The sequence below is a fragment of the Colossoma macropomum genome, unplaced genomic scaffold (assembly GCF_904425465.1).
Source record: "Colossoma macropomum unplaced genomic scaffold, Colossoma_macropomum, whole genome shotgun sequence".
Taxonomy (NCBI): Eukaryota; Metazoa; Chordata; class Actinopteri; order Characiformes; family Serrasalmidae; genus Colossoma; species Colossoma macropomum.
The window spans coordinates 1-15,400 of record NW_023495887.1 but is presented as its reverse complement, the minus strand read 5'-3'; the positions used below and the strand labels follow the sequence as shown (position 1 = coordinate 15,400).

The 15,400-nt window shown below is 36.3% G+C and overlaps 5 gene segments (V, D, J or C); all 5 read right to left on the bottom strand.

The window, feature by feature from the left end:
* Nucleotides 1-20: 20 nt before the first annotated feature.
* On the bottom strand, nt 21-472 carry LOC118803314. The segment is given in 2 exon segments: nt 21-331; nt 427-472. Coding segments are annotated over 2 exon segments (357 nt in total).
* Nucleotides 473-2,495: 2,023 nt separating this feature from the next.
* On the bottom strand, nt 2,496-2,991 carry LOC118803368. The segment is given in 2 exon segments: nt 2,496-2,803; nt 2,912-2,991. Coding segments are annotated over 2 exon segments (351 nt in total).
* A 2,185-nt stretch (nt 2,992-5,176) lies between these two features.
* On the bottom strand, nt 5,177-5,648 carry LOC118803313. The segment is given in 2 exon segments: nt 5,177-5,487; nt 5,581-5,648. Coding segments are annotated over 2 exon segments (351 nt in total).
* Nucleotides 5,649-7,821: 2,173 nt separating this feature from the next.
* On the bottom strand, nt 7,822-8,312 carry LOC118803312. The segment is given in 2 exon segments: nt 7,822-8,129; nt 8,221-8,312. Coding segments are annotated over 2 exon segments (351 nt in total).
* Nucleotides 8,313-12,811: 4,499 nt separating this feature from the next.
* Nucleotides 12,812-13,296, bottom strand: LOC118803301. The segment is given in 2 exon segments: nt 12,812-13,119; nt 13,227-13,296. Coding segments are annotated over 2 exon segments (351 nt in total).
* Between the last annotated feature and the right edge of the window lie 2,104 nt (nt 13,297-15,400).

Here is a 15,400-nt window from a genome sequence, read left to right as displayed (position 1 = left end):
AGCTCTGTCACTGTTTTCTATCACTGTGACTCTCTTGCACAGTAATACACAGCAGTGTCTTCACTCTTCAGGCTGTACATCTCTAAGTGCAGCTGACCGCTGGAGTCAGATCTGGAGATTATGAATCTTCCCTGGACTGACTGGGAATAGTACATCTGAGTACCATATCCAATGGTAGCAACCCATTCCATGCCTTTTCCAGGAGCCTGTCTGACCACAGCCATCCAGTAGCCACTGAATGTTAATCCAGATGCTGTACAGATCAGTTTATGAGCATCTCCAGGTCTTTTAACCACAGCTTCAGACTGGATAAAGGTTTGGCACAGAACGCCTGTGGAAAAAAAAACAAAAACAAAAAAAAACATATATAAATACATCCAATATTGCAATAAAATAAAACCAGTTCAAATACAGTCTGAGGCTCACCATGCAGAGACATTATTATCAAAAACAGGTTCACAATAAGCTCCATGGCTGAGAGATCTTCCCTCTTGTAAAAGTCAAAGATTCAGTATCACATATAAGAGGAAGATGAGTTTGCATGGATCCTCCTCATTGACGTCAAACCCCAATAAAGAATCTGAGAAACTCATTATACATGGATCATTAGATAAATCAGCCAATAGAGACGTTCGATAGATTGTAAGATGTTTTAGTTTTCACTTCATTTCTTTTTTCAGCAAGTTCACAATTTGACAAACTTTTTAATGTTTCGTTATATTTAATCAAGTGCAGGTTGCATTTTAAGCTTTGAGGAGGATGTATTTAATAACATTATATAATCACTAGCTGTTTAATACTGTTTATGACAAGCTTATATAATACTTTAATTCCTACAGTGTAACTTTCAGGGCCATCTACTGAATTAGTTTAGGGAGGGTCTGTGTTCAGTCTGACTGTACTTAGTTTGTTTTGCATTACTGCTTTGAAAATGTTCTTTTCATACAGCTGGTGAGCCAATCAGGAGGATTTTGCTTAAACACATGAACATCTTTGCTGGCAACAACAGAATTATTTTATCAAGTTATCAGCATGTAGACCCAGAGCTTCTGTGAGCTACTATGTTTTCTATCACTGCATAAAAGATGCACAAGGCTTCCTTTACTGCTGGATGCCTTTTTTCCCACAGTGAGAACTTGAGCTCATTCAGAACAGAATTCAAGGCTGGGCTGCACCAGTTTAGTGTAAGTATATCATTACATTTGTTTATCAAAGTCTTTACTAAGTCTTTTGTCAACACTAGTTAGTTTCAAACCTCAATCTTATTACTAAATTTGGTTGCAACACAAATCCTTAGGTCATTTCTTGACTAATAACCACTAATTAATGCAGATGCCACTTTAACATGATGATATCATGAACCAACCTATAAACCTGCTACCAAACAAGGCAGCAACATGTAGTGACTTCTTCTGTGGAAACATATCTAGTTTGCAAAAGAAGAAAACTGAATAAAACTGAACACTGTGGTCACTGTCTGTTTAGTCTCAGTATTTCCTTGTGACAACCAATTATGCAACTTTTTAAATGATGGTTTCTTGACAACCGACACAACATCAGCTTCAGTTTTGATGGATCAGCAATGGTTGCGTCTCACTGAACTGAGCTGTGGATGTCAGATTGTTTTTTGGAGTTAAAACCAGGGTGATTATTAGAGCTGTAAGTAAAAGCACCCAGTAAAACATTAGTGCTTTTAGCTTTATTAACCAAAGAAGTCAAAGAAGCGTTTTAGCCCTTTTTTGTGGTTTCAGTTGGTTTCCCCCAACACACATCCTTTTAGGTGACTGTGTAAATAGAACCCCAATTCCAAAAAAGTTGGGATGCTGTGTAAAATGTAAATTATTGTAAATAAAACCAGAATGCAATGATCTGTAAATCTCCTGGACCCATATTATATTCACAGTAGAGCATAGAACACATATCAGATGTTGAAAGTAAGACATTTTACCACTTCATGAAAAATATTAACTCATTTAGAACTTGAACTTGAATTAAATAAACTTAAACAGGGCAAGTGGAAATAGCAGTTTATTGAAGAATGGAGGGAGAGGGAAGGAACAAATGAAAGGAAAAGATGTGTAACAGTTATGGATGGGTAAATAAAGGAGCAATGATTTGGCAAATGCTCCCAACACTGAACATGTCAAACATACGCTGTCATGATTTGACATGACAGGTTATGTTGAGTAATTTAGAACTGTCATGTTTACATTGTCAGTAATTGTTAAGTCATGTATTGTAAAGCTGCTGCAGTGATGTTATCATGACTAAATACAGTAAACTTACCACAATTAGCTTGTGTCCTGTCATGATATCAGTTATTATGCCATCTGTCAAGATAATTAGTGGTAATGATAAGATGGTAGCATATGACATCTATCCTGACATGCTTTTTGCATTTTATTGTATTTTATATTAATCTAACTATGAGCAACCAGACTGAAACAGGTTATTAGTGGCTCTGGGTTTTTGTAAGCCGTGTTCATTAGTTAGTGTCACTGTGAGTATCTTGCACAGTAATACACAGCTGTGTCTTCAGTCTGCAGATTCTGTCCTTGTAATGTTATTGTGTTGGTTCCAGTGTCTCTGGAGATGCTGAACTTGTTTTTCAGTTTATCACTGTAAGCTGTGCCCCCACTGCTACCAATAACTCCAATCCACTCCAGAGTTTTTCCTGCAGGCTGTCGGATCCAAGCTGTACTATCGCTTGTAACTGAATATGAAACCTTACAGTTGATGGTCAGACTCTGGTCTGGACGGACCACCATGGAACCAGGCTGAGTCAGTTCCTCACAGTGAACACCTGTAGATCAAAAATACAAATTCATTATTATAAAATATTGTCTCATCTTAGCTATAAACATGACTCACACAGCATTCTGTTAAATGTGTTCTTTACTGAGTAACTCACAGGATGCAGCTGCCAGCAGGAGCAGTAGAGATGTAGAGAACATGGTTGGTGTTGAAGTTGGACCTGTGGGATCTTCTCTGTTCTCCACAGCTTTATAGAGAGTGCCTCAATTTTTAAGTAGACAGAGATCCGGGAGGGGTGGGTATTTGCTTATCTAGTGACCTGTGACAGGCACAGCTATTCATGACCTGCAGCAGAGGGCACTAGTTTAATACAGCGAATCTCAAGAACAACCTTTCCACAGATATGAGCAGCAGCACTTTTATTTAAAACTAGTAAAGTATGTTTCCTGAAGAAAATGCTGAGTGATTGTGCAACTTAAGCATTTGCCTGGTATCACTAGGTTGTTTCTTGGTTGTTGCTGTGGTGTTTCTTATTATTTTCTATGGTATTTTATCTGATTGCTTAGCAGGGGCTATGGTATTGCATGAGTTGCTAAGGTGTTGAAAGGTAGTTGCTATGAATCACTTGTTGCTATGATATCTCAGGTTTTTGAGCAGTTGATATTATATTCCAGGTAGTTGTTATCATGGTATCATGGTTGCTATAGCATTCCAGCTGGTTTCTAAGGGGTTGATAGGTGATTAGCAGATGTTGCTAGGTTGTTAATAGGGCACCGCTAGGTGGTTTCTATGGTGTCTCTCATGGTTGCTAGACGGTTGCTGTGGTTGGACAACATATCCAAAAACACAGTGTATTAGAAACGTTGCCTTGAAGCATCAACAAAGTGTAAGTTAATTGATAATGGACATTCAAAGGGAGCACATTTCATTCACTTATCTGAAAAACACTACTCTGAATATTTAACCAGATGATTTCCAACTCTAATTCCTCTCATATCTAACTCCCACCCCTGTTCATCCCTTGATCCAATGAACTGTACACCTCCCATGTTGCTGTACTCTCCCCATATGCAATATAAGATAATGCAAACCTCTGAAATGAGGTGGTTTTTTCATGCTTCCCTCTGGCCGCACTGTCACCACTTCTCAGCCTCCGGACTCCATTTCCCAGAACGCCCGGGCCAGATCACATGACCCCATGTGACTCCCCACCTGATTATTGATTCAGGTCACCTGTTTAGCATACTACTTATACCCCCTCAGTTTGTCTGTTCATTGCCAAGTATTGTCTTTGTTCCACAGAGCATTACTGAGCCTTCTAGTACGTTAGTTTGTCTGTCCATGTATGACCTTTACTTTGTTTATTTTGACCTTTCACCTCAGTCTAGCCCTGTGTGTATTGTTTGTATTTCTGGTTTGGACCTTCTCTTCTGGTTTATGGACTCTGTTTGTTGGATTGGCCCTATGATTACTGTGTTCTTGATCTGCCTTTTGACCTTGGACTGTTTGACTTTGATTTTGGATTCTCCTTTTGCTAATAAAGCAGTTTTACTTCAGTCTGGTCTGCGAGCGTCCGAGTTCTATCCAAACCTGACAGTTTTAAGTGTAATATTTTTTTTTTTCATGCTAACAGCAACAGGGACACACAAATTAATAATATTGACATAGAAATAGTATTAGCATTATTAATTAATTAATAATTAATATATGTAGGTGCAGAAATGAATAACGTACATTAAATAAAACCCTTGGAAAGTTGGGGTCCATTAAGTTTTGGTTTCACTGACTTCTATGTATTTCTTTCTGTATTCCTGCCTTTATTCCAGCGTCCATTCTTTACAATGGACTTCTTTTCAGTTTTTGATTTAAATTTGCAGGAATATTCCTCCACATCTCCAAAGAAGTCTTCTTTTCACAACCTCAGTAAATCCTAAAATGTTCATTGATTTGTCTTTTTCTTTCCCTCAGTATTAATTTCAGATAAGAAGCAAGAGTGAATCTCAATATTTTAGGTACTGGTTATCTTGGAGTGACTGTTTGGTGGTCTACCAGATCTGACATGGCTGTTAGAAGTTCACTTTTTCTGCATCTTTTAGTTATTTCTACTGCAGTTTTGGAAACTCCTGCTGTTTTACTATTTGACTTTCTCCTTCCTCATGCAAGTGGATGACCTTATATCTACTCTCCTCAGAAACATCTCTTGCACAATGAATAACTTAATGGTCATTTTGATGAGAAATTAAATAATTGAAGGGTAATCTCTTTGCACAGTAGTCTACATTATTCAGTTGATATCGATTAGTTCCCAAAACTTTAGTACAGTTTGCGTTGTCGTGCCATTACCCTCTTTCTTGAGCTGATACAGAGTTCACCCTCCCTCTGTTTATTTTGCCCTCTAGATTTTGTGCCTATAGGAATCCCATCACAGTGAGTCTCTAGCACAGTAATGTACTGCAGTGTCTTCAGGCTTCAGTTGTCTCATGTGCAGGTAGAGATTAGAGCTGTCCTTGGATGCTGTGAATCTGCCCTGAACTGACTGAGCTGAGCTTTTGTCACTTTCAGAATAATAGTAAATGATCCATTCCAGTCCTTTTCCAGGAGCCTGTCGGATCCAGTGCATCCAAAAGCTGCTCACACTGAATCCACTGCAGGCACAGGTCAGTTTCTGGGATCCACCTGGAGCCACTGTTACTGGCCTATCAGACTGTGTGAGAACAATCTGAGAGTGGACACCTAAACAGAGACACAAAGACACAGCAGGTTAAATGTGGTTGGTCAGTTTAATGCATTAATATGGTTCCTCATTGAGAGAGATAACAGACTCACATCCTGCAATCAGCAGCAGCAGTAAAGACATGAGGAACATGGTGTTTGTGGAGCTGGAGCTGATCAGAGACACCAGAAACCTGGAGATCCTCTACAAACTGCCTCTCATTCACTCTACATATGGAGATGGAGGTTGATAAAAAAATTGCATAACAAGTGCAAAAACTACTGCACTGGCATTAAGAGAACGGCAGATAGGATTGCTTTTGTGAGTAAAGGGTGCCCCCTGCTGGAACATAAATAAACCATGAGCTGAACTGAGGTCCTTTTAAAGTTTACTGTTGAGATGTTACAGACTGTTTAAATGAGGACAAGTTCAGAAGAAAGTGAATGGAAAACAGCTTCAGTGCTGGTTATATTACCAGTATATTTATTTCCTGTTATACTTTTACAAATTTATGCTATAGTTTGACACCCTCCATCAAATTTTGTTAAACATCATCTACAAAGAACACACTTAAAATGTAACTACATTTAATTAAATTAAACAAAGTTTCAAGCTTTTTTGTAACATTTTAGAAAAATTCAAACACATTAAGTATAAAATGTGCCACAACTTTTGCGCACAGTACATGCCCCCCCTCCCACACCCAAGTATATCTAGTGCCTTACTGTATTTATAGAATAATCTATAAATTTATCTAGAACCTGACCAGTCTGATTTGGTCATTGCAGTTGATCATGCTAGCTAATGGCTTTTCTGTACTTTACAGAATACATAGTGGTGTAAATCTTTAACCTGACAGCCAATCACAATTCATTTTTCTATTTTATATATTAAGAAGGATTGAATTTGATATACTAAACAGCAAATTGAAATTAGTAATTTAATTCTAGCTCATTTTCAATTTCTTTTTCACATTCACCAAAAAATTGAAAGTTCAGCCTGTTTTAGAGATCTAAAGTTTAACTGTGCACTGTTTACTTCAGTAACATTGAGGTCATGTATTTCTGTGGAAATCTGAATATATAACGAAACTGGAAGTGAACTTGATTGTCATCTTCGTAGGTCAGTAAGACATTTATAAAAGTGTTATTATTGTGTTCAAATGCTTTACTTTATTGTGTCAGTTGTACAGGATTGTTTGATATGATAAAAGCAGCAGGGGGTTCTTAGCCCTCCCTTATTACCCCTCATTGCTCGCTAACAGCTCAACACAGAGCCTTGAGTAGTTTTTAACCAGCACCAAACCTTATAATGTTAACATGTCATGTTTTCCCGATGTTTTGTAGGGTCCATCAGCCTCGGGTCACTCTGCAGACCTCAAAAATGTTTACCATGATACAAATGACCAAAACCCAATGCTGTGTTTTAGCATCATCTTTTATCTTCAAAAGACTGTTTCTTTTTAAGTGTTAATTTAGTGATAGTTAAGACATAGTTCATGTGGAGAGAGGAAATGAGCAGAGGACTTTAATTATAGAAATATTGAGCAAACGTCTTTGTTTTTGACACATCTTCTTTCAATTTTCTTGTCTTTTTTTAAACAATTTGTTTATATGACATGTCAGTCAACATTGCTGAATCTCTGCACAGGTTTCTTTGATGTATCAATCTTCATATTAAACAAAGAAGTAGCAACTGCACATTTTTAAATAAAATTATGGGTGATGATATCCCAAAACAATTCTACAGTGAACTTGGCTGAGCCAGGTAATTATAGAACTGTATCATTTTATAATTTAAAAATATACTGGTGGAAAGGCCACTAAGAGGCCTGCAGAAATAGGTTTAGAATTATAAATTGAAAATGGAAAATATTGATATTGGTATTGATATTGCACGTGAGTTGCTTAATGTAAAGAATCCTGCAACTCATTTGAAACTCAAATACAACAATGTGAAGTATCTCAACCTTTTGGAACAATCAGAACAGCCAATCAGAATGCAAATAATGCATCTCACAATCACATTGAATTTGCATACTTTGTCAGTTTTCTGAGCCATGACAACAAATGGGAGATGGTACAGCAAAGTGTTTCACAACACAGCACATGAACAAATAGCAGCTGTTAATTTTGCTGCTTATTGGAGTGACTGAATGTGAAGTCTTGTCCTTTACTAAATGTTTATTTTACCAGAAAACTACTGTTGCATTTTCTACACATATTGAAAAAAGACAGATCTTATTTTACTACATTTTATTTTTTATCCAACAATAAAAAAACAGATTAAACTAGCTTATTAGTTGTCTTGAGTATCCGCTCTGGGTTTTTGTAAGCCGTGTTCATTAGTTAGTGTCACTGTGTGTATCTTGCACAGTAATACACAGCTGTGTCTTCAGTCTGCAGATTCTGTCCTTGTAATGTTATTGTGTTGGTTCCGGTGTCTCTGGAGATGCTGAACTTGGTTTTCAGTTTATCACTGTAATATGTGCTCCCACCACTATTGATAAATCCAATGTACTCCAGAGCTTTTCTTGCAGGCTGTCGGATCCAACCTGTGTGCCCACTAGTAACAGAATATGAAACCTTGCAGTCGATGGTCAGACTCTGGCCTGGGTGGACCGTCATGGAACCAGGCTGGGTCAGTTCAACACAGTGAACACCTGTTGGTCAAAAATACGACATTATAATATATATAAACATTTATTAAACATGATCTATAAATAGAAATGTGTTGTTTACTGAGTAACTCACAGGATGCAGCTGCCAGCAGGAGCAGTAGAGATGTAGAGAACATGGTTGGTGTTGAAGTTGGACCTGTGGGATCTTCTCTGTTCTCCACAGCTTAAATAAAGGGTCACAGGTTAATAGAGAGATCCTGGGCGGGAGCTCGAATTTGCTTATGTAGTGATGTATGAGAGTCTGAGTTATTCATGATATGGAGAGGTTCAGCATGTGCAGCACAGAAGACTTTCTACTTCAAAATTTACTTTTATTGCAATATCAAAATGACCTGCAAACTAAACAAATAAAAGTATAAACTGATTCTGTTAAATAAAGTGGAACTAGGAAAATTTAATTTAATTTAAAGTTTTAAGGTTTGAATTCATGTGAAATATTGCTTTTTGGCTTCTAAATAAAAAAAAATAGATTTCTATTCAAAATCTTTATTTAAGATGATTAAATTTCAATTCAAAGTTTCATCCTGAAATGTGTTTGGTTGTTTAGATAGTGGTGTTAATGATATATGTTTGGAATATAAAATTACAGTAAATTACTGGCTACTATTTGCATTACTTTCACAGTATTTTACTGAACCATATTAACAATAAATAACAGAGAAATCGCAACTGTATACTGTATATTATATTACATAACTACTGTAAAAGTAATGTGATCCAGCAGCTAGTTACTTACTGCAAATTTACATATAAAAAAGTATCTTTAAATATATCTAGACTTATATAATGTGGGTACAGTAAAATATCAGGTCAAAGCAAGATCACTGCACATATTTCTTGACTGTTTTGCATTGGATATGCACAAAATATCAGAACATTTTACAGATAGTTTAACATACAATTTGCATAATTATAAAAAAACCGGCAATTGCAGTAGACACTTCAGTGTTCCAGCATTTAAACAATGATAAAAATTTTTTAAAATGAAAACAGAGTACTAAAATATAAAAGTATTTTAAACACCAAAACCTGAATCATAAGGAAGAAAATACTTTACTAATTCTGTTTTATATATAAAATGTTTATACCTTTTTAGCTCAAGATTAACCTCATCATAATTTGCTGTTATTACATGAAATTGATTTTATGATGACTTCATTTCATAATAAATGCTGTATTTTACTGTGAAATAAAATTACCTATAAATGCTGTGAAATCCTGGTAATAACAAGTGATGTACATTTTCAGTGCCTCCAGAATCTAAAATCATAAACTGCACATTGGTAAGTTTCTTCTGTCACACTTTACTTGAAGGGTTTCTACATATCACATTAATAATATCTTAAATAAACACTTCATAACATGCGAAGAACCTTTAATCATGCAAATCATTCTTTGAAAATCTATGGTTCTATATAGGTTCAGTTTCTTTTCTAAAGCACCCTTGGAGAACCAAGTGTATCTTTGAACTGGTTCATCCAGCCCCAGATCAGTAAGTGATTATCACGGTTTTGCTTATATTCACTAACAAAGTCGCACAGGCAGCTGTTCCCAGTAGAACACATAGCTTGTCACACCAATTATAATCATCCTTCTGATTCTGATTTACATCTTTTTGTTATGCAATGTCAGTCCAACTTTTGTTTTATTATGATTTAAGATTAGTATTTATGTTGTATAAACAATGATGCAAAAGTGTTTTGTTTGGTTAAACCTTACTTACTTGCTACATAACACTGATATAACCATGTCGTAAATATGTCATTATGTCATATGCGGTCATCGTTTTGTTCAGTAGTATAACATTGTCATGTTACCACTACCTGTAATTATCATGACAGATGCAAATGTTTAATGGCGTAACAGAGTATGCCTAGCAAAAATTAGCATGTTACAGAAGCTGTCAGAACAACTATCATAACTACAGTAACATATGACATCTACTATGATGTTTATGGCATGGTTATGTCAACGTTATGTATCAGGGCTCAAATAATGTTTTTATTTGATTTTTGTATTATTCATATAAAAATGCTTCTATGGATTGATTAATATTTGTATGTATGAAATAGAAGATATAAGATAAAAATGAACATAGAGAAGGATGCTGAGATGAACATGTGAGTTGTTGAGGGTGTTTTTGTTCAGGTCAGCTGGGTGGTTGTAACACTGTGGGTTGTCTGACGCAGTAATAAACAGCTGTGTCCTCTGACTGAAAGTTCTGGCCTTGTAAAAACACTGTGCTGCTGGACGTGTCCTGACTGAAACTGATCTTGCTCTTCACTGTGTCTTTGATATTAGTGCCACCAAGGCTACAGAGATATCCAAGCCATTCCAGTGCTTTCCCAGCAGGCTGCCGTATCCAGTAAATACAGTAGCTCGACTCTGAGGTCTTACAGGAGATGGAGAACGATTCTCCAGGTTTTACTACCTTAGAAGCAGACTGAGTGAGCTCCACACAGTCTACACCACCTGACAATAACAATGAGAGAACATGGTGTCAATTCATTTCACAGCTATGTGTAAATTCTCAATTCAAAACTAATCAAAACTGATCTAATTCACCCAGAATGGAGACTTACCGAATGCTGCTATCAGTAACAACAGTAGCACTGAGGAGGTCATTATTGTTTTGTGTTAAACTAAACTGAATGAAGCTGCTCTTCTCCTCCTCAGCAACACAAGCAAGCCTTTTATGTAAGAGGGGCAGGTGGAGGATTTGCATGTAGAGCATCATGATTTGGCTTCACTCCCTAAAATTTCATTTCGTGCTTTAGGAAATTATGTCGCATCATTAAAACAAGCCAAAAATGCTCATAATGCTACACTTTATTTTATTACAGCTCCATAATTCCAACTCTTACTTTGGCTTTTGACAGATTTTTTTAATTTTTAAACACAACTAAAATCCCCACAAATGTCCTCATTTATCCATTAACAGACCATGAAATTCAGTGCACACGACTACACAGCATTCACATGTAGAGTGCTGGCCTTCAACCTCTCATAAAACTACATTAAATAAAACGAAGATTTTATTATTGTGTGGTTTATTTATGAGTAGCAGTGCTTAAACAGTGGTTTGTGGGACACTTTTTTGGATGTAGCCCCCTGTAGATGCTTATCTTGCACATCACTTTCATTCAACTAAATATCTGTTAGATTCACCTACATTTTTCCTAAAGCTAACCCTGAACCTAACATCCCCCCCAAAACCTAAACATAACCATCGCCCTGATCCTAAACTTAACCCTAATACTAATCCCATCCCTGATCCAAACACTGCTGAGAAACAGACTTCCACCAGATAGCTTGTTAATAATACAAACATCTGTAGATATTTTGTTGGGTGTATCCAGCTAAAGTGGAACTGTGGTTTGTAAATCTCTTTTTCTGAGATTTTATGTCTGCTTGTTTGCATTTTAAGCTTATGATCACTACCTGAGCCACTCACTCGATGTGGGGCTAAAGTTGGAGATGAATGTCATAAGTATTTGACCAAATATTGCATGAATTTGCATAAATTCCTTTAATGTGTGGGATTAAAAAGGCATTTTTAACTCATCATGATTTGCTTTGCTTTAAAAATTGATGCAGAGAGCAAAAGTTCCACTTTACTTGACCCCTGACATAACTATGCTATTAACATGTCCAAGGTTGGGTAGTAATGAAATACCTGTAAAAGCATCATGTAAACAGTTTATAAAATAAAAGTAACTGTATTCTATTATTGTTAGCAAAAACTAAACGCAGTAATTAGATCACAGAAACATTATGAAAACAGGCTGATTACATGCAGGAAGTGAGCCATCATTAACTAAAAGCTCCAAAACGTGAAAAGAAAGCAAAGTCTTGTGAGCAGTAAATCAGTTTCATTTTCACATATATGATTTCTTTCTTCAATAACTCTCTAATGATGGGTGCAAAATGTTAATATGTGTAAAATTATTTTTCACAGAGTCAATCAGCTCCCACTTAGTTTTGGTGTGAAAGGAATGCATTTTCAAGCAAGTTTGAAGTTCATGTTGAGTTCTGTGGACTGCCAAAACAGCAGAAAGCTAAGGGAGCATCTACAAATTACATTGCAATGGATGATAACTTTAAAAAGACAAGTAATCCCAAAAGTAATCAGACTACTTTACATTAAGAGAGAAATCCTTAGGATTAGGTTACAGATTACATTTTCTAACAGGCAGTCAGTAATCTACCATTTCACACTAACCCTCCCAACCCTGAACATGTCATGGAAGATATAATGTGCTGTTATGAGTTGTCATGACAGATTATGTTGAGTAGTGTAAATGTGTCATGTTTACATTGTCAATATTTGTTTAGATATTTATTGTAAAGCTGTTGCAGTGATGTAATGATGGCTAACTAAATTAGAGCTTACAAAAACTAGCTTGTGACCTGTCATGACATCAAATATTTTGCCATTGGTCAAGACAATTACCAGTAATGGTAACATGGTAACAACATATGACATCTATCATGATATGCTGTTTGCATTTTTGATGTATAAAACAGATGATGTAAGACCTATTTTAGAACCTATTTTAATGCAAATTATTTTAATCCAGCCATGAGCAACCAGACTGAAACAGCTGATTAGTTGTCTTGAGTGTCGGCTCTGGGTTTTTGTAAGCCGTGTTCATTAGTTAGTGTTACTGTGAGCCTTTTGCACAGTAATACACAGCTGTGTCTTCAGTCTGCAGATTCTGTCCTTGTAATGTTATTGTGTTGGTTCCAGTGTCTCTGGAGATGCTGAACTTGTTTTTCAGTTTATCACTGTACTCTGTGCCCCCACTTTTATCAATATATCCAATGTACTCCAGACCTTTTCCTGCAGGCTGTCGGATCCAAGCTGACAATTCACTGGTAACTGAATATGAAACCTTGCAGTTGATGGTCAGTCTCTGGCCTGGACGGACTACCATGGAACCAGCCTGAGTCAGTTCCTCACAGTGAACACCTGTTGGTCAAAAATACGTTGTGATTAGATGCATCAAATTAATGCAGTTTGAAATTGAGCTTAAACTTAATGGCACTCTGACTGAGTGAAATATGTCCTTTACTCACAGGATGCAGCTGCCAGCAGGAGCAGTAGAGATGTAGAGAACATGGTTGGTGTTGAAGTTGGACCTGTGGGATCTTCTCTGTTCTCCACAGCTTAATAGTGAACTTCAAGGGAAGTATTTGCTTATCTAGTGACCTGTGAGAAGCAAAGCTATTTAAAACATGAAGTAGAGGGCAGTAGTTTTATACAACACATGTTTAATAACATATGATGACATTAAGAAGACTAGACCTTACAAAGGATCATGTTTCTTGAGGTAAACCCTGCCAAAACTCTTAAAACTGCAATAATACATCGTCTAAGAATTTTGGATAAAATGAAGTTTGGAAAAGAATAACAGCTTATGTTAATCTGTGATCTCTAATATATATATATATATATGTGTGTGTGTGCATATATATGTATATATATACACATCATGAGATTAAATAATGTCAATGTTTATAGTGTCTAAAGTTCTTATACAACTGTCTGTATGAGTTCCACCACAGTGAGCTTCTCTTGCACAGTAATACACTGCAGTGTCTTCAGGCTTCAGTTGACTCATGTGCAGGTAGAGATTAGAGCTGTCCTTGGATGCTGTGAATCTGCCCTGAACTGACTGAGCTGAGCTCTTGACTGAACTGATATAATAGAATATGATCCACTGCAGTCCTTTTCCAGGAGCCTGATGAACCCAGTACATATTATAGCTGCCCACAGTGAATCCACTGCAGGCACAGGTCTGTTTGTGAGATCCACCTGGAGCCACTGTTACTGAGCGCTCAGACTGTGTGAGAACAATCTGAGAGGAACATGGTGTTTGTGGATCCAGAGCTGGTTAGATTAACAGATTCTCTCCAAACTGCCTCTCATTCACTCTACATATGGAGAAGGAGGTTGATGCAAAAAACTGCTGCTCTGGCATTAAGAGAACAGCAGACAGGATTGCTTTTGTGAGTAAAGGGCGCCCCCTGCTGGAACATAAATAAACCATGAGCTGAACTGAGGTCCTTTTAAAGTTCACTGTTGAGATGTGTGCATATATACACATATATATATATATATAATATATATATATATATATATATTATATATATATATATATATATATATGTATTAAGAAGGATTCACTTTGATATACTAAACAGCACAATGAAATTAGTGATTTCATAAAAATTTCAAAAAAAAAATGAAAGTTCAGCTTGTTTTAGAGATCTAAAGTTTAACTGTGCATTTTTTACTTCAGCAACATTGAGGTCATGTATTTCTGTGGAAATCTGAATATATAACGAAAATGGAAGTGAACTTGATTGTCATCTTTGTAGGTCAGTAAGACATTTATAAAAATGTTATTATTGTGTTCAAATGCTTTACTTTATTGTGTCAGTTGTACAGGATTGTTTGATACAATAAAAGCAGCAGGGGGTTCTTAGCCCTCCCTTATTACCCCTCATTGCTCGCTAACAGCTCAACACAGAGCCTTGAACAGGTTTTAACAAGCACCAAACCGTATAATGTTAACATGTCATGTTTTCCCGATGTTCTGTAGGGTCCATCAGCCTCGGGTCACTCTGCAGACTTCCAAAATATTTATCATGACCAAGACCCAATGCTGTGTTTTAGCATCATCTTTTATCTTCAAAAGACTGTTTCTTTATTAGGTGTTAATTTAGTGATAGTTAAGAGATAGTTCATGTGGAGAGAGGAAATGAGCAGAGGACTTTAATTATGGAAATATTGAGCAAACATCTCATTTTTATTTTCTTGTCTTTTGTAATCATTTTGTTTATATGTCAATCAACATTGCTGAATCTCTGCACACGTTTTGTTATTGTGTAAATCTTCATATTAAAACAAAAAAGTAGCAGCTGTACATTTTTTAATAAAATTATGGGGGATGATATCCCAAAACAATTCTACAGTGAACTTGGCTGAGCCAGGTAATTATAGAACCGTAAAATTTTATGATTTTAAACTCTACTGGTGGAAAGGCCACTAAGAGGCCTGCAGAAATAAGTTAAGAATTATTAACTGAAAATGAAAAATATTAATATTGGTATTGATATTGAACGTGAGTTGCTTAATGTAAAGAATCCTGCAACTCATTTGAAACTCAAATAACACTATGAAGTGTCTCAACCTTTTGGAACAATCAGAGCAGCCAATCAGAATGCAAATAATGCATCTCACAATC